At 49.2% G+C, this 23727-nt stretch overlaps 1 protein-coding gene across 6 annotated transcripts in view; it reads left to right on the top strand.

Annotated features, from left to right (window-relative positions):
* SLC37A1 (solute carrier family 37 member 1) overlaps positions 1 to 23727 on the top strand; it is a 66313-nt gene that overhangs the window by 10970 nt on the left and 31616 nt on the right. For all 6 annotated transcript variants that reach the window (XM_087418050.1, XM_087418049.1, XM_087418047.1 and 3 more), the window contains exons 3-9: positions 1268 to 1349; positions 10526 to 10658; positions 11364 to 11442; positions 14816 to 14951; positions 16509 to 16585; positions 17495 to 17661; positions 23475 to 23512. In XM_087418050.1, the coding sequence (XP_087274176.1) occupies positions 1268 to 1349; positions 10526 to 10658; positions 11364 to 11442; positions 14816 to 14951; positions 16509 to 16585; positions 17495 to 17661; positions 23475 to 23512 (712 nt within the window). The remainder of the gene's footprint in view (positions 1 to 1267; positions 1350 to 10525; positions 10659 to 11363; positions 11443 to 14815; positions 14952 to 16508; positions 16586 to 17494; positions 17662 to 23474; positions 23513 to 23727) is intronic.

Genomic DNA, 23727 nt, shown 5'->3' with positions numbered 1-23727 from the left:
GTGGGGCCTTTCTGGATTCAGTTAGCAAGTATTGATGAGCGCCTGGCAAGGCCGTTTGGTGTTCCCTTTCGCTGAGGTGCAGGTATTCTAGAGCTGTCCGTCTGAGTCCCACAGTACTACCAACGCTTTTTTCTCACCTGAAGTATCTTTATTTTAAAAAAAAATCTGGAAATATTTATTTGACCCCTACCTTTTCTGATGGCCAGAGAGGCAGGCCCCCCAGGAGTCTTTCTGTTATTCACGGAAAGCTGCCCTTAAGGAGTAAATGGTAACGTTGAAAACGTGGCGTGAGACCGGAGGAGGGCTCTCGGAGGAGGGCTCTCGGCATCCTCCAGGGCCTTGGCATGGCAGGCCTTCCCCAGGGGACATGGCCCTCTGCAGAGGTGGAGCAGTGCCTCTCTCTGTTCTGTCTCCGTGCCTCCCTCCGCCTTGGGTGATGACTGATTCCAGCCGGCACACAATTTGACAGTCATTGGCTTTTCCAGACCAGAATGGGACCAGCCCTTCAGGGTCAGGGGCGAGGCCTCAGCACACAGAGGGTGACTTCCTGGCGGGGGGCCCTGTCTTCATCTCTTGCCCAATAATTTTTCCTCTTGACCTGTTTTCTTCCCCTACGAAATGTTTTTTTATAGAGTGGTTCAAACTTTTAGACTGGAATGAACTTTGGCCTTCTTACGAAAGTAACTTCTTTTCTGTAGTCTCCCATATGTTTCAGTATTTCCTCTTGAACTGCTTTCCTCATAAACCAGAAAGAGCAGCAGGGCTGTGGGCCAATATTTTTAGTGTCATCAGCCTTATTCATAGCTTGTCAGCATCACTGAGTTGTTCTCACTGAGGTCAGTGAAATCTTTATATTTCGGCCTCACTTGTGTCCTTCTAAAAAGTTGCATAGAAGCTAAAAAGTAAAAAGTGTGATCTCAAATCCCAGGATAGCAGGCTTACAAGGTACTTGGAGTTAATTTTGTTACAAACTAAATAATCATTCCTTTTTGTCTGCTCTGTAAACATGTGTTCATCTTCTGAGTCTCAAATTTCTCTTTGATTATAGTTCTTTTTTTAATAAATGTTTAAATAGTTTCAATGTGGACAAAGCAAAAGTGGCAATTTTTTTAGATGTAATATTGTAGTGACATTATAAATAGGATTGATAATTGATATGAGACTGAATAACATACAGCATAAGAAAATTTAAGGATACAGTTATAACGTATTCTTAATGCATCTCATGTTATTTTATGTCATCTCCTGCCACTGTTTTGTGTTTCAGGTACCGAGCCTTCATTTTTATTTTGACATTTTTGCTGTATGCAAGTTTCCACTTATCTCGAAAGCCTATCAGCATAGTTAAGGTAAGAAATCATAAAGAGCCCTCAGTTTCATCCCCCGCCTGTGATCTCTGTAGGGAACTAGTCACGTTAAGAGCCAATGGGAGGGGAGGGCGGGGGGCGGGTGAGCTAAGCGGAGAAAATGGACTGTTTAGAAGTCAGTTGTTTTGCTGCTGTGGTTTTTAGATTCTCTTTTCTGAAATTAACATCTTTAAAATGATTTTAGGATTTGTGATTTCAGAAGTAGTGTACTTTGTTACGTTAGCTGACAGTTCCAGAGTTCTAAAGCTTAGTTCAATATTTGTTCTATCTCGTATGAATTTTCTCTCCAAATATATCCAATCGTAAATCGTTCCCACAGCGCTTCTGTGATCATTACCTTTGGACCCTAAGTCTGGCTGTGGTGGCTCTCCATTATTCTTAGAACACTGGGTTTCTGTTTGGTGATGAGTGGCAGAAAGTTGTTAAACAGGCATTTAACTAAACTTTGAGTGGAGAAGATTAAAGTAGACAGTCCTACGTAAGTTATACCTTGGGAACAAGCAGGATACCTTTCCAACCCTCCTTGCAGTTACATCATTTTGCCTATAGATTGTCAACAGGCTTGAATGGCACTTGACTCTCTCTTGTAGAAGGAAGAAGGAAATTGGCCAGTGCCAAAGATAGCCCATTTACAGCCCCGTGGCCCCCCTGCCCCCAACTCTCTGGTCATTGGCATACAGATCCAGGACTGTAATTCTGTTGACCTTTGTACTCGTGCTTCCTGCACTCCCCCGGGTGGCTGAGCACTGGACAGCTGCCCTCCCAGTCTGCAGGCCAGTGGGAGAGGCAGCACTGGGGCCATGCTTCTGTGGACAGTTCTGTGTTCCCTGTTCCCCAGGAACTCCCAGTGGATGTCAAACATCATCATCCATTTGCTGTAAAGATTCTAAAATTCCTCCTTGACCCTTAGTAAGCAGGAATTTTCCATGCCCCTCAAGTTGCTTGCAAAATTCTCACTTTTTTGGTATACCAGGTTTTAATGACTATGGACATGTTTACAGACCTTAAAAATGTGGTTTTCAAAAGAGAGAAAAGGATGGAATGAGAGATGGTGGGCCTTAATCCACTCTACCAGAGACTCTAAAATCAGAACCAAGGATCAGCCACTCTAAATTTAAATACTCCTGCTTCTTGTCTTCCCAGTTGAGGAAATACACATATGGCTCAAGAACAAGGCAAGTTATAAAATGGAAGAGACTACTGCAGAGGCCTTAGTGAGTGCTGTAGAATTGAAGGAGCAGTAGTAGTCAGGGAGCCTTCCTGGGGTTTCAGGATTGATCTGGAAAGGCTGCGTTTGGATTATGGGACCAATGCCTGGAGTCCTAGAGGGAGGGTAGGGCATCACCATGAAGCCACCAGCCTGTGGGTGGAGGGTCTGTGTTGGGACAGAGGCAGTATGGTGAGCTGGCCATGGAGGATTTCTGCGGTAGGACACTTGGTTCCATCTGGTGATCATGAGGGTCCCCACTTCGCCAAGAAGGGATGTAGCATTGTTCCAGGTCACTCTCCAGCTCCCCTGTTGGGGGCTGTGGGCTTACTTATGGGGAGGTTTCATGAGGAGCTCTTGTCTAAGTATTTCACAAGTCACGTAGCTGCCGCCTGTTGAGCCCCGTGGCGTGACCAGGTGCACACGTTCATTATTGAATACAAACTCCACAGCAGTCCTGTGAGTGTCCTTATGAGGACCTGAGACTCAGGAGCTTAATTCTTTCATGCAAGGCCAGTGTCACCTCAGGTGAATTCTCAGGGATCGGGCTGACTCCGAGGTCTCAGCTCTTAACCTCTCTGCCCAGCGGTCTCTGGGGTGTTTGAAGACCTGAGAACATTCACAGTACCACACCCAGATGTTCTGACTGAGCACCTTAGATGTGCCTGGATATGGATTGGCCTTCTGCTAAATCCCTGGGTTTCTTCATCTTTTAAGACAGATAAGGATATCACCCTACATAAGATAAATAAGGGTAACTTAAACTTTATAATGCCTTACAAAGTTTTCACAAGCTTTAGCGCCTCTTATTTATAAAACTAGAAGTAGTTAATAATGATCTGTTGACCCAAAGAACAGTTTGAATTATCTATAGCCTGTATTTCCTAGCACATTATAAGCAAGACAAAATTAAAATATATTTGCATACCTGGAATTGATCACCAGGGGTTGTGAATTATAAAATGATTCATTCTTTAATGTCATTTATAGAGTGATGTGCCATATCGTGTCAGATTAGGCCACCATAACTGTTTAGACTTACCTTTAATCACTGCTGATACATTTTATTTTTCTGATTTTAGTATAGCAAAAAGAAAGAAAAAGTGATGATGCAAACAGGGCTGGGGGGAGGTGGGGTTCAGGTGCGCCCCTCCTCCCTTCTCTGTTCTGCTCCTGCCCCAGCCCGGCCTCCTCACTGAGCTAGCAGACGGGTGGGCCTGCACCATGCCAGCTGGACACCTTGGGTGGCACTTCCCCCCAGGCTCAGCCAGAGCAGACACCTGAAAGCAGGGAGGTTCTCAGGGAGCTGCAGGGAGCCCTGTGCCCGGGGGATAGTAACGGTGACTGGTCTGAGTGTGGGTGCCCAGCCCTCTCTGCACACACAGGACCTGTGAGAACAAAGCTATAAAATCCTCTGTGGCAGATGGAAAACACAGCCGGAAAAGCTGAAAGTGCATACCACGGCTTTGAGTGGGAAACTTGCTATCTGAAAAGTTCCAGTGTTCCCAGTATTAATATTAAATAGAATGTAACTCCAATGAAAATCTCAGCAGTGTCTTTTTTTTTTTTTTTTTTTGTGAGGAAGATCAGCCCTGAGCTAACATCCATGCCACTCCTCCTCTTTTTTGCTGAGGAATACTGGCCCTGGGCTAACATCTGTGCCCATCTTCCTCCACTTTATGTGGGACGCCGCCACAGCATGGCTTGACAAGTGGTGCCTCGGTGCGCGCCCGAGATCCGAACCTGGGCCGCCAGCAGCGGAGCGCTCGCACTTAACCGCTACGCCACAGGGCCGGCCCCAGCAGTGTCTTTTTTAATTGAATAAAATAACCTCAGAGTTTACATGAAAGAATGTCCAAGAATTAATTACCAAGGAATGTGTGAAAAAGATAACATTTTTTAAAGCCACTGTCATCAAATTATTACGGTATTGCACAAGAATAGACAAAGAGGTCAGTAGAATAGAATGGAAAATATGGAATGTTCGACAGAGGCAATGGGAAAAGTGTAGCTTATTTAATAAATGCTGTTGGCACAAGCGTTTACTCATCTAGAAGAAATAAAGTTGAATCCTTGTCTTATAAAAAATAGATAGATGGGGCCGGCCCCATGGCTTAGCGGTTAAGTGAGCGCGATCCGCTGCTAGCGGCTCGGGTTCGGATCCCGGGCGTGCACCGTCGCACTGCTTCTCCGGCCATGCTGAAGCTGAGTCCCACATACAGCAACTAGAAGGACATGTAGCTATGACATACAACTATCTACTGGGGCTTTCGGGGAAAATAAATAAATAAAATTAAAAAAAAAAAATAGATAGATGGATTAAAGATTTAAATGTAAAAAATAAAAAGTAAAAATCCAAGAACAAAATTTTGTCCATCTTAGGGGTCCAAAGGAACAACAGAGGGGATGAAGAGGCAGTTCATAGACAAGGGAGCTGAATGAACTGTGTGCAGGCATGCTACTCTTCACAAATGCAGTTAAAGTAACAATAGATCTCTTTATATCCACCAACCGGCAAAACATTTAAAAGAGTAATAGGCCCTGTTGCTGGCAGCGATGGGGAGAAAAGACTTTCAATGAAGTGTGTTACAGCCTTTTGGAAAGCATTCTGGTAACACCCATTGAAATAAAAAAATACACGTCCTTCAGTCCTACGATGAGAATCTTGCCCATAAAAATAAAAGTGCCAGTACTTGGGAGTGTTTGCATAAGCGTCCTCATTGTAGCATTGTTTGCAATAAAAAAAAACCACTGGATATGATGTGAACCTAATCAGCAGGTGAAAGTTTGAATAAATTATGGCAAATCCATATTGTGATATGTGCAACTACTTAAAAGAATTAGAGCCAATCCAGAAAGACTTCCAGGAGGTATTTTGAGTAAGAAGGGTAAGGTGGACATAAGTCAATGTAGAATGATTCCAAACATAAACGACGACCAGGAAGCTTCCCTGTGTATTTCAGCGCACCTGTGGGAGTGGGTACATGTTTGCATATGCCTGTGTGTATTTGGTCCATTCTCATGTGGCACTTGTGATGGACTCAGACGACCTGACCACGTTCGTGTGCTGGTGTAAATGGGGCACAGCTTCTCTGATCTTCCCACGGGGTGTGTCTCAGTCTGCTCACGCTGCTATAACAAAATACCAGAGACTGGGTGCCTTATAAACAGCAGATACGTATTGCTCACAGTTCTGAAGGCTGGAAGTCCCAGATTAGGGAGCCAGTATGGTCGGGTTCTGGTGAGGACCCTTTTCCAGCTTGCAGATGGCTGCCTTATATCCTCACATGGTGGAAGGGTCGAGGGAGCTCCCTGGAGTCCCTTTTATTAGGGCACTAAGCCCATTCTGAGGATTCCACTCACCCAAAGGCCCCACCTCTTGATGCCATCACTCTGAGAGTAGGTTTCAACATATGAATTTGGGGGAAACACAAACATTTAGACCATAGCAGGCAGCAAGCTGTCATTTCTCTTCTCAGACTTCTTTTGGATAATGCTTTGGAAAGTTTTTTTAACCCAGAGCCTTATAAAAGGAGTGTAGAGGACAATTTAAAATCAGTGGACCAGCACAACCTAATGAGCTGTAGAAAGTTTACTAAACACATCCACTCCATGTAGATTGTGTATACACGCATGTACACACACGCACATGTGTGCACACACTCAGCTCTCACTAGGTGTCATGGAAGATGGAGTGAAACTGACAGAATCCCTCTCCTGGGGGCACTGATGAGGCCTGCATCCCCTGCTCTGACCATCCTGCCCTTCTCATGGTCGCCTCTCCACATCTTCTGTACCCCTTCCTGATTCCTGCCTGGATCTCTCAGTTACAGAGAAGGAACAGCGTCGCTGTAGCATTAGGGCCAGGCAGGGCTGAGCCCCACGAGGTGCCCAGCCCCTATTTTTGGAGTGAATGAGTGAATGAAAGTAGAGTTTCTCACTGTGAAGCTGCTCAAGTTCAGAGTTTAAAGAATAGAGTCTTCATTAAATGTACATTCTTATGAAAAATATTTGTGCCTAAGTGGCTGCCTGGACCTGTGCAAGTGTAGAACTCATGGAGGTTGGGTCTTCTCTAGTGTCGTCTTTGGAAGGAAAGTTCCTGTTGTAGCTGCCTGCCCATCATCCCTGGACATGCTGCCCTTTTGCTGTCCAGTGCTGGGGGAGGGGTTCGAGTGGGGGAGGGAGCATGTAGATGAGAGAGGAGTGCAAATCCCCCGTGTCTCACCGTTGTCCCCGCCCCTCCCCCTGCGCACAGTGCTCTGCGACTTTGTGGCTCTTTTCTGTCTTCTCCCATCACGTATGACACCTGTCTTCTCCCACTCCCCACCTTCCAGGCCCTCTGGCGTCTTGCTGTTTATTTTGTTGTTGCTGTTCCATTGTGTGTTACCCAGACGTTTTTAAATAATTGTGAGGATCGTGTACCTAGAATGTTCTATTCTGCTCTTCCTCCTTTGGCGTTTCATAAATGTATTCCTCAGTTACCACAGTCTTTTTTTTTTTTTTTTGAGGAAGATTGGCCCTGCGCTAACGTCTGTTGCCAATATTCCTCTTTTTTCCTTTTTCTCCCCAAAGCCCCAGTACATAGCTGTGTAGCATGGTTGTAGAGTTGTAGCTCCTATACGTGAGACACCACCCTAGCATGGCTTGATGAGCGGTGAGCAGGTCTGCACCTAGGATCGGAACCAGCGAAACCCGGGCCTCCAAAGCAGAACACACGAACTTAACTGCTACGCCCCCGGGCCGGCCCCCACCACATAGTCTTTTGATTAATCGACTTTTAATAACTGCTTGGTGTAACATGTTGATTAATTTTATGTTATCTGTTGAAAGGCACTTGTGTAAAAAATTTGCAAAGGAGCCTGCTTTTATGAAAGCAAAGAACTAGCTCCCCCTGAATGATTTTTCATGGTAAGAATTAGTTCCTCTTGCAGGGTTTTTTCTGATCAGTTCATCTTAGCTTAATTAATCCTTAATTTTCTGTCAAACACCAGGTTTGGGGAATAAAACTCATTGAAATATTAAAATATAACAGTGTTGTTGAAAACTAATACGTGGTTATTTAAATATCCTCAGAACCCTTTATGCTGGAGTAATAATCTTTTATTGCTTTTGTTGCAGCCTTTCAACAGAGTAAGGGGGAGGAAATTGCATTTCAAATATGAAAGAGGGGGGCTGGGGAGGGAGAGGAGCTGAACGAGGTTAGGGGCTAAGTGGACTCGCTCTGCGGGCGGGCTCCTGCACTCACAGGTGCCCTCACAGCTGCCTGTCACTGAGCCCTTTCCATGGCTGGGGACCCCTCTCTCCGCATGTAGTTCATCTTTACAGCAGCACTGGGACAGGCCGGATTGTACCAGCTTCATAACTGCAGGTAGCAAGTTCACGTGACTTGGCCACGGTCGGAAGCCAGCAGTGGCACCAGGTCCCAGCTCAGAGCCTGAGTCCCTGGCCAGAATGCTAGGCCACCTCTCATCACGGGACAAACCAAAACAGAAAACCTTTTCTGCTTATTTATGAAACAAAAAGAAGTCATTTCTCATCTTTTCTATTTCCCATGGATGGTTCCTCCCTGGGAATGTTAAATGATGAAAGAGGACGTGAAAATCCCATCTGAAGCAGTGTCTACAGCACCCCTTTTCCCTTGCTTCCGTGTAAGGCGTGTGGGAGAAATCCCACTCTAGCCCTGCTCACGGGCTCCCTCCCAGCTCTCTTGAGGCTTTCTCAGTGAAAGGTGGATGGCATCGGTGGAGCCTCAGGGTCTGGCCCACGTGACTTCGTGAGGAGCAGCAGGAAAGACAGGCAGAAACACCTGACCTTGAGGGTGAAGATGGGGGATGCTGAAAATGCCAGCTTTTTGCAGAGAGGAAGGGCTGCGGGCCTCCCCTGGGCTCCCTCCCGAGTTCATAGTCACATCCACCTGGGTGAGTGCTGAGCTCAGGCAGGAGCAGGGAAGGGGCCCTGAGTAATCAGGGATAACCCAGCTGGCCTGGGGAAGACGAGCCCTCCGGAGGAAAGCTATTTGGCAAATAGCTACTTTGAATTTGTAAAGCAGAGCCCTTGGCTAGTATTTTAGACCAGTGTTTAAATTATAGCAGAAGAGCCCAGTGATGATGACAAAGCCACGTGACTACAGAGCAGCTGGGTCCCATGGGCTGTGCCAGGTCTCAGTGGCCTGTGTCCAGACCAGGCTGACCAGGGACCTGGCAAGGGCAGCCTTTCAGAGGTAGCCAGCCTCTTTGGCCACTCCTTTCTGAAGAGACGAGGTGCCCAACAAAGCGAAGGTGGTGGATGGGACTTCTGGTTGCCACCTACCGGGTGAACAGGGCTGGAGCTCCTTGCCCCTGCTCCAGGTCCTGACCCTGGGTAGATGCCCCGTGTGGGGCCAGCTTTCCTCCCAGCCCGCCAGGCCCCGGGCCTCTCTCAGCTTCCGGCTCACTAAAGGCCTCCTCCTTCAGGACTCCCGCTCCCCCTAAGGGCTACCTCCCTGACCTCGAGGATGCCTCCTTTCCACCCTCGCTTACACCTGATGGCTCGGTTCATCTGAGCCACTCATAGTAAAAAAACCAGAAAACACACAGCAGGAGACAAGTGGGAGCGGGAGGCCGCCTGGGGAGGGGACGCATGTGACCACCAGGCTGAACAGCAGACAGTAGAGTCTGGTCTGTGGCCTCCTGTGTGTTACGGAACAAGCTACCTGTTACTCAGGTTGCCCCATTACAAGGTGGGCCCCGGCTGTCATGTGGCACTTTTCTGGAAGTGTCAGCTCCTCTTCCTGAGGAGCACCCTGAGGTGAGGAAGAGCCCTGCACACGTCCCCTTTGCCTACTCCTCCAGGCATGCCTGGTGGGTCTCCCCCAGCCACAAGCTTGCCTCCAGGCCCCACTGCCATGGCTGCCGTTTCTCATGGGCCACTCGGTCCCAAGCAGCATGCTGAAAACGTGGTGCTCAGCATCACGGATCCCAGTAGCTGTTCTGTCAGTGAGGGGGAGCAGCCCTGGCTGCAGGTGAGGAGATGGAGGAGGGATGGGAGCACCTTGCTCAGGCTAACAGACAATCAGTCATCAGGCTCCCAAGCCTTACACTTCCCCTGCTGCCCACAGCCTCTCAGAGGAGCACCTGGGCCCTGCCTGCTTGCTGGTTCCATGGAGAACTTGCTGAGCGGGTGGCCTTCTGCCCCAGCTTTTGATTTTTATTGAGCTATGATTTGCACATAGTAGAGTACACAGATCTTAAGTATCTACCCTGGCAAATATGTACATCCTCACCCAGGTAATCATCACCTAGGGTAAGGTCTGGCCCCACTCCAGCTCCCAGAAGGCTCCCTGTGCCCTGTCGTTAACCCTCCTCCAGGTAACCATGATTCTCACCAGCGTCTCCATGGATTCATTTCCTGATTTTTTTTTTTTTTTTTTGGTGAGGAAGATCAGCCCTGAGCTAACATCCATGCCAATCCTCCTCTTTTTTTTTTTTTTTTTTTTTTTCCCATTTCCTGATCTTGAACTTCATAAACGGAGTCCCACAGTTTGTACTCCTTTGTGTCTGGCTTATTTTGTCTGTGAGATTCATCCTCATTGTTGTGTAAACCTGTAACTTTTTTCTTGTATTGCTGGGCAGTATTCAGTGGTATAAATCTAGCAAAATGAATCCATTCTTCCATCCTGAGCAGGGGGTCCAAGGATGAGGGGCAGTCAGCTTTCGGCTGTGCACCTGCTCTAAGCAGTCATCTTTACGTGCTGTGTTTGCTGTGTGTGTGCTCAGGAGAGCCCGAGAAACCTCACTCACGGCAGGCATTCCTGGGTCCTGCAGACAGACTGCCCCCGATGGTGCCTCCTTCCCCCAAGAATGCAGTTGCCCCGGGAAGGCTGTTGAGAGGGGGCGGCTCTCTTGCGCTGCGTCCTGCTGCACCTCACGAGAGCACGCTCTCTCTGGCTTCTGTCCTCCCCTGGATGTCCTAGGGTGCACTCCACAGGTACTGTGCTGCTTTGAATGAGGGTGAGGTCGAATTCAACAGCCAGAGCCAAAAAGCCACTGACATCGCCCCTCACCAGCGCCCAGACAACGGGACTGACTGCGGCTGGGCCCCGTTTGGTGAGTTCTCCGTCGGTTACCGTGCTATCCGGTTGCTGAGGTGGGCCGTCCCTGCGGGTTCTGGTGCAGACGACGAGGGCCGAGACACGGCTGCTGGGGCCTGACTTCCAGCCTTGCCGACTTCAGCGGCACTGACGATGTTCTCGAATGTAACTGTGTCTCCGGGGACAGCTCTCCCCATCTAACAGTTCTCCCTCCTTCAGCTGCCGCTGTGTCCACAGGGCCTGTGTGCGGAGGTGTTGCCGCCTGAGGAAATGCTCTCTTAGTGGGGAAATCTGCTGAGGATAATTTGCATTCTGTGGTCGTCAAAGCGGGAAGTTAGGGCTTGCAGAGCGTAAACCGTGGGTGAAAGGAGAGAAATCCCAGAGGTGTGGTGTGGGGCTGGCCTAGCAGAGCCAGTGTAGTGTGTGAAGCAAAGTGAATAAGCCACATGCTCACCATGAGCAGTGGGCATTTTATCTAATCCAACGAATATTTAGTGATTATTTGAAAATGTGGCGACTTTATTTCTCTTTGACAAGAAGCCAGGCAGAAGATGTGCTGCCATATTTTCTGTGTTCAAAACCACCCCTTTCTCCTCTGAGTCCACCGCCCAGACTTAGAGAGCAGATGTTTTGTATTTTATTGCCTGTTCCAGAACATAAACTGATATTCAGTGAAAACTGAACAATCTCCCCTTTTCCTGTTGATTTTCAACCCATGTAGATCAGGACAACTACCAGCAGCTGCTCGGGGCCCTGGATTACTCCTTCCTGTGCGCGTACGCCATCGGCATGTACCTGAGGTAGGTCTGGGTGGGCGAGTTCTCAGGACCCTGGCCAGTGCTGATCCGTTCAGTGCAGAGCGTGTCCGCTGTGCTGCGGTACCATGAATGCGTGAGACCGCCCAGCACAGGTTGCTTACCGGCCAGTCTCCTCTCAGAGACGAGGATAAAGAGAGAGCCCATGTGTATGCGGTGCAGTGTCAGGCCAGGCGTGGCCGGGAAGCAGCGCACTTGGACATCCCGGGTACTCAGCTGATCAGGGTGGACGCCTTTCCTGGCCTGGGGTTTAGGACACACCGTGACCCTGCTGGGATGTGGTCACTTAGGAACAGGATGCTGGCAGCTCCCTGTGATGCTCAGCAGAGCGCATCCGCCCCTCTGGTTTCAGGGGCCGCCATCTGTATTCATGTGCCGGGTCACTGATTTCCCCTAGTGTCAGGGCAGTTTACACAAAATGTTCTGGGCAAGCCCACCCAGATGCCCACAGCTCGGCCCAAATGGAGTGACTCACCTGAGTGCATGGAGGCCGTGCGCCACGGCGGTTGGGGGCGTGGGCTCCAGAGACACTGCTGGGATGTGAGTCCCGGCTCTACCCCTTGCCCATGTGGCTTTGAGCAAGTTACTATGCCTCTTTGGTCCTCAGTGTCTCCTTTGCAAAATGGAGGAAATAGTTCTTACCTCATAGGGTTGTGGTGAGGAGTAAATGAGGGAACATGTAGGAGGCTCAGGACAGTGCCTGGCACATGGAGGTTCCCTGCCTTCTTCTACGTGGGTGTGATCCTGTCTGAACTGAGCTTGGAAGGCAGTAAGTGTTATGTGTGTAACAGGACACGCCGTTGCCTGATTAAAAACTGACGGCGTGTCAGTCCAGCCACGTTTAAAGGAAGCATGATAGGGACTAAGGCGTTTAGCCCAAGAGGCTTTGGTTCAGAGACAGAGATCTCTAGAGCTTTGAGAATCTCGGGGATCCCTGAAAATGTTTAGCTTCTTCCCTGAGACCAACGCAGAGTGTGGCACCGTCAGGACCTGGGCCCTCTCCCCGGCTCAGGGGCCTGCTGGGTGCTGATGCCCCGTCAGGCAGTTTCTGCTGATGGAGTGGCCGGTTCCCCCTTTACTGTGTTTGCATATTTGCGTAGTGCTACAGAACTTGTCAGAATGAACGAAGGAATACTAACGGATACGGAGCCTGAAGCTTGTGGTGCACAGCAGAACATGAGCCCAGTTGAAGAGAAGGATGGTGTAAGCCTTAGGCTCCTCGGGGCCTGGGTGCACCTGGCCGCGGGCCGTATTCCATCTGGAGGGCAAATGTTTATATTCTAAAGACTGCAGTCTTGCTGGGCATCAATCATCTGTAGTATAAAGAGACCCGAAGGTTGGATTGTGTTTTTCTCAGTTACTAGGAAACAGTGTTTAAATGTGGTTCTCAGCTGGGAGTGATTTTTGTCCCCTAGGAAACATTTAGCAATATCTGGAGACATTTTTGGTTGTCACAGTTGGAGAAGGGGGTGCTAGTGGCAACTAGTGGGCAGAGACCAGGGGTGCTGCTAAGCGTGCGGGACAGCCCCTCACCACAAAGAGTTACCCAGCTCAAGATGTCAAGATTGCTGAGGCTAAGAAACCTGGTTTAAATAAAGTGGGTTTATTGTTGCTTATTTATTGGCAAAGATAATTTTTCATGTAACTCGCCGTTGAGGGTTATTACGAAATTCTGTCTCAGGTGAAATCCACAGTGGACTCATGACGACAACAAGGGCGTACACTGCTTCCTTGCAGGGCCTTCTAGAGACATCATGGCACGTGGCCGGTGAAGTGGATTGTGTAGTACGTGAGATAAATCAGATCCGGCGGGCACCTTCATCAGCCCAGGTCACTCCTGGCAGGTTCAGGCAGGCGTGCAATGGCCTCTGGTACCTATGCGAGTCTGGTATAATGTGGAATGCTGTCCATTCCATTAGGCTTTTTCTTTAAAAACTTTTAAGTAGAGATAAATTTGGACCCAATATTGTATAGCAAGCAAGAAATGTATAAGAGAGCTTTTCTAAGCCCTAGCTGATGGCCCTAGCTCTTGAGGCCCATCTGCCTCTGCAGCTCATTCTGTGACCTTGGGCAGACCAGCCAGTCCCTCTGGGACATGTTTCCTCTTCTTTGAAGTCAGCAAGTTGAAGTGGATAACTTGATTTGCTCTAGAATGCTCTTGAATTTGTGTGTAATCAGTTTCTACTCAGCTTAAAACTTGACCTGAATGTTGTTTATAATTTTAAGTTACTTCCTATTTAAAAGGTCATTTGCATGATAGTAGACAGATCTTTTTTATTTGGTAAATTCAGAAGGAAGAGCTCTCTGGTGTATTGGTTCTTGAGATGAAAGCCCAGAATTTTGGAGATGGTTCTCAGGGGACACTTCATATTTTTCTGACTCCTGCAATGATTATGTGGGAGAAAATGAGACCCGTAGAGTTTGTAATGGTCACACAAGTCTTATAATCATTTGTGATTATTCTACAGTTTTTTAATTCACCTAATAAGTCACAATGTCATCTTGCTCCATAGTGACATTTCCTGTAAGGCAGTGAAGAATATATTCCATGTGGCATTAGGTACTATGGTTTGATGGTGGTAAAAGCCTGTTAAATACATGCCCTAGTTTGAAACTGGAGCCTTTTCATCCTCACCAGCACTCCTGGAGCTATTTCATTGAGTACCCACCAGCTACTGGGCACGAACCCGAGTTTATCACATTGAGCTCCAGACAACTCTGGGAGGTAGTTCTCCAAAGAGGTCGGCTCTCTATGGAGTCACTTTGCTGTTCAGACAGAGCACGGAGGCTCTGCCTCTGGGTTTCAGACCTTACCTTAAAGAAAATCTGTCTTTAAAGCAGATCACAGTGGTTGTGGCAGGAAGGGGTGGTTGGCAGAGCCCATCCAGCCCAGAGCATTAATGCAGGTGACTTAGGAGCTCGAGGGCTGAGAGACTTATTCAAGGTCACAAGTGATCCCTTTTCTTGACATTCGTCTACAGTTTGTTGAAATTTTAAAATGCTGTATACATTTACTGGATATTGTTTATATAAAAGCAAGATTAACTAGCAGGACAAGTTTTTGGTTTTTTTAATGGGCAGCCATGATATGTAAGTCGTAGTTTGAGATTTATTATTTGACAGTTAGTACTTTTACTAGAAATAAAAAGTCTTAAAAGCTGTTGTCAGTTGCCAATTTCTGGTTAATAAATGCTCCATTGGGAAATAGTTGTGATAAAATCTTCCTGGAAATTGTAGTGCTTTAAAGTTCTAACAGCTCAGAGAACAGCATGGAAACATCTGGAAAGAAATCGCTGGGTCATTTACATTGTGGGTGTGTTTGTTTTCTCATATTTGTCTTTCTTGTCTCCATCCCCAGTGGCATAATAGGGGAGCGCCTGCCTATTAGGTATTACCTCACCTTCGGGATGCTGGCCAGTGGCGCCTTTACTGCCCTGTTTGGGCTGGGGTATTTCTACAACATCCACAGCTTTGGATTCTACGTGGTAACTCAGGTAAGGTCTGAGTCCTTACTCACCACATACGGGGTGTCGATGATGAGTTGGACAGGGTGTTTGTGACAGGTCCCTACCTCTGCCAAGAGAGAAGATGGCAGATGATGGGAGCAGGGCAGAACTGTGTCCTGTCTGACGTCCGGGTCGGCCCTGGCTTGTGAAGTCCCTCTTCTCTGTTTGGCTCTGAAATTCCAGCAGCCGTGAAGTTTTCCTTAGTTTCTGGAGCTGCCTCTTAAAGAGTCCTCTCAGTGCCCCAGCAGGAGGTTAAAGCATGAAGCCTCTAAGAGTCCTTCTGCCTACATTTCCATGAGCTTGAGATGTTCTGGCTTGTGACAGATTTCACCACTCAGGAGAGGGGGGGTTGGGGGTGTGGCAAGGGCAGGAGGAAGGGAGGACTTTGAGGTCACTGGCAGTAGGATGGGGTTGGGGGCAGTCAGTGGGGAGGAGAGGAGAGAGCCCAATGGTGCTCTAAGAGGAGTGAAGCCCGAGACGGGCTGTGCATCTTTGCCTTTCCAGCTGGTCCAGTCCTTCCTAAGACTCTTGGCTCTGCCCCTCCCAACAGCCTTGTGGATAAATATTGACTAGAAATGGAAAATGACCTAAGATAATGGTGCTCAGCTTCTGAGGCTCTCCAAATAGCCTGGGGGGGTGTTATAAAATCATCAAAGCAAATTGCGTGTAATTTGCTTTTAAAAATTTTGCCATAGGACTTGAAAAATTTTGGCTGTTTTAATTACAAAAGTGATTCACACTTTATAGTAATATAGAATATTAGAAGGAAGGGAAAAACAATTTCCCGGAGTCCCTGCCTGTTCCTGAAGGGAAGGCCAAGCTGGCTGACCCTGGGCTGGACCAGCAGCTCCCAGACACTCCTTGAGAGCTGGTCAGTCCCGGTGGCCATTGTAGGAGGCGGATCTTGTTTCACGTCGTCTCATAAAGTTGCCCCTGATGCTCCCCACGCTAAAGCAAACCCAGTAGCCAATAGACTTCCTAAACCCCCTCTTACAGTGGAAGCTCAGGGTGCTCTTGAAAAGTGGAGAAATACTTTTTCCAGGTGCTAGACCAAGGTTATGCTCATTGCAGAGGATCCTTAACAACAAATCTTATATCTCCATGATATAAGAAGTAAAAACAGGCAACTTACAAGCTATATTTACGGTACAATCACTGTTCCATAAAAAGAAGAAAATTTTTCCATAAAAAGTTTTAGAATTAGAAAGAGACTGGAAAGCTTGGCCCCAAGCTGTTAACAGTAGTTAATCTCCTAGCAAGAGATTTTCTTTTCTTTCTTTCCTCTACTTATTCTAAAATTTTCACAATAGGCTGTATTACTTTTGTGATAAATATATATATATAAATTGTTTAAAATACATCTTTGGTTGTTGAGGCTCACATCAAGTAGGGTTTTACCCTCTTCTCTCTGTGAGAGTCCCAGCTGTGCTCCCGAACTTCCGAAGAACAGAGAAGAGGGCGCTCTTGTGAGCCTGGCCTTCAGACAGGCTCTGGCGTGCATGTTTTCCGCTCACAGTGAGTCTTCTCTTGTGCCTTCTGTCTTAGATCATCAATGGACTGGTGCAGACCACTGGCTGGCCCAGCGTCGTTACTTGCCTTAGCAACTGGTTTGGAAAAGGAAGGTGAGCAAAGGTGGCTGTTTCCAGCAGCATTTATTTTTTAAAAGATTCTGGTGAAAACCAGACTTTATTTTTAGTTTTTCTTTAGATTTATTGCAGAAAAAAAGAAAACTCTTTAACTAGTCTACTCTATGAAATAAGATGGGTGAAACCTCTGGGACTTGAGGCTCTGAAGTTCAGGTGGGCCTGTGACCCAGGAGATGCCCTCGCTGTTGTAGGCCGGGTCGAGGCTGTGTCATTCTACACAGCCGAGCAGCAGCGTTGCCTGGCCTCCTGGGGACCTGGGAGAAATGCATAGTTCAGGGCCCCACCCAGGTCTTTTGAAGCAAAAGCCACATTTTCACAAGACTCAAAGGCACATGGAAGTGTGACAAGTCCTGACCAGGTCACCCACCGCCTAGTAGCAGAGCTGCCTCAGCCTCTGGTGATCTGACTGTAATGTCTGTGTGACACGCAGTGCGGCCAGGCCCAGGGTTGAGAAGTGGTGGAAGATGCTAACCAAGATGGGGAAGCTACCGCCTGGGACCCTATTTAGATGCCCTCCCCCATGCATCTGGGCGTTCGTCAGCAGGAACTTCTATTGATGGGCAGTTCAGCCAATGATTGTGTTGAGATTGTGGAGGCACAAATTTAAATTTGGGGCCTTCCAAGAATTTCAGGAAAAGGCCTCTTTCCTCTTTTTAATTGTAGAATAAATGGGCTCTGAGAGCGATGTGTAATTACACGGCCTGAGGTAAAATAAAAATATGGTTCTCGTGTGGACATCTCTAGTCCTGCGCTTGCAGGAGTAGGGCTGCGTTGCCCGTTTATTTCTACACTAGCTCTTATGCATTGCAGGCCCTGTGTCCTACACCACTGACCCATTTAAGCTCCTCGACATCATTTGCTGTCTTATCTTTTGTCATGTTGCAGGCGAGGTTTGATCATGGGGGTCTGGAATTCCCACACCTCTGTGGGCAACATTTTGGGGTCCTTGATTGCCGGCTACTGGGTGTCCACGTGCTGGGGCCTGTCCTTCGTCGTGCCTGGGGCCATCGTGGCGGCCATGGGGATAGTGTGCTTTCTCTTTCTCATCGAACGTAAGTACCCACGGCCCTGGAGCTGACCGCCCACCCCAGGAGGGCTCTAGGGGAGAGATGTTCAGAGAATAGCTGTTGCGTAGTCCTGGGCAGGCATGTGGTTACCCTGGCTCTCCCCTGGCCAGGTGGACTTCCTTCTTCAGGTATCGACTTCCCCAATTAGCCATTTCTCTCCTGGGCTTGCTGGGTTTTCGGCTGTTTCTGGATTTCTGTAGTAACCGATGTTGAAATGCCTTCCACCCTGTCCTCCTGCCCCGCAGCCTCCCCCTCCCATCAGGTGTGTGTGGTTTTCCTCGTGTGGGGATCACAGCTTCCTCAGGCCTGCCACGTTGCTCCCTCCAGGGCTGCAGCACCGGCTCACCCCGTCCTGCTGCCACAACTGTGATACATCTCACCAGCCTGTTTGCTTTCTCATTAGCCATATCTTGGGTAATGTTATAAAACCGTAGCGTGACTTTAGACCATAGAGAAGTGTTCCACCAGAAAATCAAATCCTTTGTTCCATTGCAGACTCGATATCAAAGTTTTGGTTAAATTGAATTTGAAATTAATTTTTAAAATAGAGATCTAGCAGAACAAGACTTAACAATTACGCCGGTGATAGAGAGGCCCGTGCTGCTCTAGCTGTTGTGTGTCAGGGGTTCTAATCCCACGAGCTGTTCTTGTGAGTTATGGTTGGCATTTACTTCTTTGATCTGGCTGAAAGCGAAATAAAATCCTGTGGTACTAGACAGCTCCCTGCTGTTAACCCCCGGGTAGGGGTGCTCAGGGGTCAAATTACTCCATCCGTGTTGGGCATTGACTGTAGCTTCGCCTTTGCATTCGGAACTGCCAGCTTCATCGTCCAAGAAGGTGAGGCATGTTCTGTTGAGTGTCTCACTTCTTTTTTCTTGTTGCTGAAGGTAACCTTTTAAGTTTTAAAATAACCACCATGTGGCTGAGCAGATACGAGGCTCCAGGCCAGCCTTGTCTGTCAGTGAGGATGGGAGTCAGCGTTCAGACCAGGACTTCAGACACGCCCACTAGGGTGAGCGGCAAGGGCTGCTGCTCACCTCACATTTTCACCATTGTCTCAGCTTTTAGCAACATTGCAAAATGGCCAACATAAGTGAATTGTTAAGCAGGAGAGGGGTATTTTGACTCCCTTACCAACCTGCCAAACTGTGGCATTTAACTGTAGCCTGAGTGTACCCGGAGTTCCAGGAAAGGTCCTTCTTGTCACCTGTTTTCCTCCAGGCTGCCTCCCCAGCACCTGGAGCTCCAAGGTGTTCCTTCCGTGTGAGTCACCTGGAGAACAATGCCTTCCTCTTCACTGGTGTGCAGGGGCCCCTGGGAGGTCTCGAGTCCACGGTGGCCTTTATTCTCTTCCTCAACCCATAAAGAGTTGGTTGTGGGGGAAGGAGGAGTTGGGATGAAGAATGGAGTTTGCGGCAGGAGATAGGAGCTTGTTTGCTGGCCTGGCTGGGGGTCCTAGCACCATACCCATTCAGTGTTATCCTGGGCGGGACCTTGTTTCCCCCAGGGCAGGATTTCTAAGAACGAGGAAGCTGTGGTTTGGTCTTTCCTAATAAAATGAGAGCCTCCTTCCCACTGAGCCACTGCTCCCTTCTGAGGGGGTGGGGGCTGTGCTGAGAGTCTGCACAGAGGGCTCTCCCAAGCTGCCTTCCCATCACTGCCCATCGCCTCTTGTCACTGCCTCCCTCCTATTCCAGAGTCCACCTGCTGGCCACCCTCTCCCGAGGCTGGGGTGATCTTGGAGCACTGTCGCTCTCCTCCCTGGTCCACTCTGGGACAGAACTGCAGCTTCCCCCAGGCCCACCAGGCTTTGAAGCCGGGAGACCCTGCCTGTAAGGTTTTCCTAGGAGATCTTACCGATGCTGATGTGGAGGACAGATGAGCAATCAGACCTGTGCTGTGCCCCCTGCTCTTGGGTGCTCCTTGGCTCTGGGAAGGAAGGGTGACAAGCTGGCACTGACCGGGAGTCTAGAAGCACCACAGGCGGGGAGAGGGTGCTGTAGAACCGTCGGCCCAGCCACAGAGGTGGTCCGTGCTCTCTACTCGTCACGTTCCTCTGGTCAGTGGGGGGTTTCTTACCTACGGTCTTAGCCTTTTGCCGTTACTGGTAAGTATATTCAAGGTCATACAAGATCCTCAGTTTAGCTCCCTATTCCTCTTCCTGGGACCATCAAAAATTTCTTCTCACTGCCCCTCCTTCCCTACCCACCCCACACCTGACCTCCTCCTCCTGCATTTGTCATGGGTTTTGGGGCAGGATCCTCAGTGCACTCTGGTCTCCCGCCAGAGCCCTGGGGCATCCCGGTTTTTATCACTGGTCACCTGATCCCTGCTCTCACTCTGCACTGCTCAGCTGGGCCTTCCTCGTCCAATCCCCGCTGGCTAGTCGCTCTCCTTTCCCAGCTGCTGCTCAGGCTGGTCCCCAGGGCCTGGCTCAGAGCCCATGGACACCTTCTGGACCTGGCATTTCTCTACCTTTCCGCTGAATGTCTTCCTTCTGAGCCCATCCTTCGCTATGTTCTCCTGCTGGGTGCCGGCTCTGCCTCTGAGGTCACATCGACCCTTGTATTAAAATCTGAGGTTGACTTTGTTACAGTCACGCACCGCATGATGACGTTTCTGTCAACGAGGGACAGACCATTGTGGTGGTCCCATAGGATTAGACCACAGAGCCTGGGTGTGTAGTGGGCTCTGCCATCCAGGTTTGTGCAAGTACACTCTGTGATGATCGCACAACAGCGCAGTCACCTCACAGTGCCTTTCTCATGACTGAGCCCTGTCGTTAAGCGACACGTGACTGTGTTTGCATTGGAGTTGGTCTTCCAGACTCTCCTAGCAATTAGTGAGCACACACTCTGTGGTTCTTCTTCCCATATCATAATTAGGACGTTTCATTGGGGGGCACAGGGTGGCTACCAAATATTGAGTGTGTCCTGTGTTCCAGGCACCAGGCCAGGTTCGATACGAATATTATTTCCTGGATTTCCAGGGAAAAGGCCTGAGTCTCAGGGCACTAACTGACCTGCCCAAGGTCACACAGTAAGTGGTGCACTGGAGTCGTACTGAGTGCCGGCTCACCTGTCCAGCCTTTCTCAGACTTTGGCCATGGACCCTTTAGGTCCTTGGGATGTGTTCTTGTAGGTTCAATTAAAGTTTTTCTTTTCATTTAGATAATAATCTTAAAAAAACAAACTTTGTCGATTATAAATGTTGTCTTCTCTTACAAAGATAATATGCATTTGAAAGATACTTTCCTACAACAGAAGTTTCGGTTCTTAAGTCAGTATTTCTCAGACCTGGGTCCCTGGAACGCTGGGAGGTAAAGGTTATTCTTGCGGACCATGGGAACTCTCTTCTTTAAAGAGCATCTGAGAAATACCATGCATTGTGTATTCTGAGCCACCATCGTTCTGTCTTATGAGCCTTTCCCTCCCTGCTTCCTCCTGATTAAGTGGATGATTAGGAAGTCCTCATGGGACGCGCTCTATCCCTACCCACAGCCCACGTTCACGTCTTTGTCAGTCCTTATACTCAAGTCCTCCACCACTCCTTGCATTCGCTCCCTGCCCGCCTTCCTCTGCATGGTCCGAGCATCCGTGGGAGACGAGGTCAATGCACCTGCTGTGTTCCAAGTCCTTCTCTTTCCTGCCGAGCTCCCTGCCCTGCCCAAGGAATCAAAAGAAGGTCAGCGGGGCCCCCATCAATCTGGCACGCAGGCCAGACTTCCCATATCTGCTCCGTACCTCTTGGGAGGGGACCCCATCACCACGGTACAGCCCCTGATCCCCAGCGGGCCCATCTGCTCAGACCTGCCCCACTGTCTGGGGAGCCCAGCTCCATGCACCCCCGTCTCTGGGGCCTAGGTCTGGAGGGGCTCCTCTGTGCACACAGCTTTGACGAGGACTCCTTTGCACTCGCTGGTGTGTGGTGCCCCTGAGCCGTCGCTTTTGAGGCAGCTCCTCTAGCTGCCCTCGTTGGAGCAGGCATTTCCATAGCCCTCCAGTGGGGGGACCTCAGGCTCCAGGGCCTGGGGTCCGTGAGCGTCTCTGTGGACAGGGAGAACCTGGTTTGCAGGCTCTGAAGCCCCTCTTTCCTCCTCCTTGCTCAGGCCCGACCCGGGCTCTTGTAAAGGAGGCCTCTCTGACCCGACAGGGGCAGGCTCCCTGGTCCAGAGGTCATCTGTCAGCCCGAGTCCACTCTAGACACAAAGCACGTCGATCCAAAGGGGGCTGCTCGCTGTCCTCCTTAGAACAAATATAAGACTGTCATACCCTTTCTGCCGAGAGAATCGATGACATATTTTTGCCCCTTGTGATGGGGCAGTGATGTGTATGAATGATGAAACCAGCTGTAGGTAATGACAAGCAAATGCTGTGCCCGAGAGCAGAACACTCTGCAGATAGAAAAGACAAGTTCCACATGCATCTCGGTGGTTTAGTTCTGCTCCCTCCTCGTCCCTAGTCACTGACCATGGGGGTGGGCAGTGAAGGCTTCAGGTCTGCCCTTCTCATGACCAATAATGAGGGCCAAGCTCTCTCCTGCTCCTCCTTTCTGCCTAGGGCTAGGCCCAAAGGCCAGGACACCCGGCTTGTGGGCCTCTCCGGGTCCGCCAGTGAAGCCACTCTCGGGCGTGTCACCATCACGGTGCCGTGTGCTAATGTCCTGCAAGATGAAAGCCCAGGAAAAGCCATATCATGAGGGCTGGCCAAGTCTCGGGAGAAGTGGAGGCTCCTGACTGACCCTTGAGGGTGTCCCAGTGTGGCTGGAGAAAACCACATGGGTGAGCCACTGACGGCACTTGAAGTGGTGACCACACATCTCAGGTGGGCCATCCAGACCACCGGTGCTCTCCATGCCCACCCACCGCACAGGGCAGGCAAAGAGGAGCCTCCAGTCCAGCAGGAAGTGTGCTCAGCTTGGCATGGCCACCCCGCAGGTGTCACCAGGGAGGGAACTCGGCTGTGGGAAGTTTAAAGCCCTATAGCTCAGTTTGTTTCCAGGCAGTTAAACTGTTTCACCAAAAGTTAGAGAAAGACCAGGATTCCGGGTGGGGGGTACAGAGGAACAAAGCTGTTTAGAAGGTGGCTCTCTGGCGTCTGAGGAAGTAGAGTCTGCTCCCCCAGCTCCTCGCGGCTGTGAGTCTGGCTCTTGGTTCCCACATCACCCAGTCACAGGCCACTGGCCTAATTTTCAATTAAGAAAATGAAAAAAGCCCAGCTCCTGGTTTTGTTGCTTTTCACGTGTCCTTCCTTCCTTGCGTTTAGATAAAAGGCGTTTTGCTCTATATCAAGATAGATGTTTTGTCCCCACTAATTTTTATTTCTAATCAATTCCATAACATTATATAACTCATCCCAAGTGTTATTCGTGACCCCACTACTCTAATATACTTTTCATGCTTTTGTATTTCCTTCAATACTTATCCTCTAAATGTATCTGTTGTGGCTTGTCACCATGGTATAGATAGACCCTGCTCATTTTTATTGTCACATGTGAAGTACTTTCCACGTTGCCCTGCCCTCTTCGTATTCGCATTACATGTGTTGGAGGCGACTGCTGCACCCGCCTCGGTGCAGGGATGAACAATCACGGGGGTCCAAGGAGGGAAGGGGGCATGTGGGTCCTTGGTGGGGTGGCCGAGCTGCGCCCTCACCCCACCCCATGCTCCCCAGGCATTGACTTTCTTCTTGAATTGTTGCTAATTTAGTAACAGTGTCAGATGGCATTTTGTTTGGGTTAATTTGTTGGTTGGTGGGAACTCCAGCCCTGGGCTCATGTTGTCACATTTGGTGTTTCAGATCCAAGGGACATCGCCTGCTCTCCCACCTCGACAGCGGTAAGGACTCGCTCTCCGCTTCTTGTCCTCTAGCACGGTGTGCCGTCTGCCAGGCATCTGATGACTGTCTCCAGCCTGGGCCTGTCTGTGCAGTGTCAGTGGGTAACAAAGCATGACATGAGTCACCCTCCAAACGCTGGCAGTTTCAGGAAAGGGCTGATAATGGCACTCACGACAGAAACTCAGACGGGAAGCCCAATGCAGTCGGATTAAGG

Source organism: Ceratotherium simum, chromosome 27 (assembly GCF_057802395.1).
Source record: "Ceratotherium simum simum isolate JZ-2026a chromosome 27, ASM5780239v1, whole genome shotgun sequence".
NCBI lineage: Eukaryota > Metazoa > Chordata > Mammalia > Perissodactyla > Rhinocerotidae > Ceratotherium > Ceratotherium simum.
This window is presented reverse-complemented; position numbering and strand designations above follow the sequence as displayed.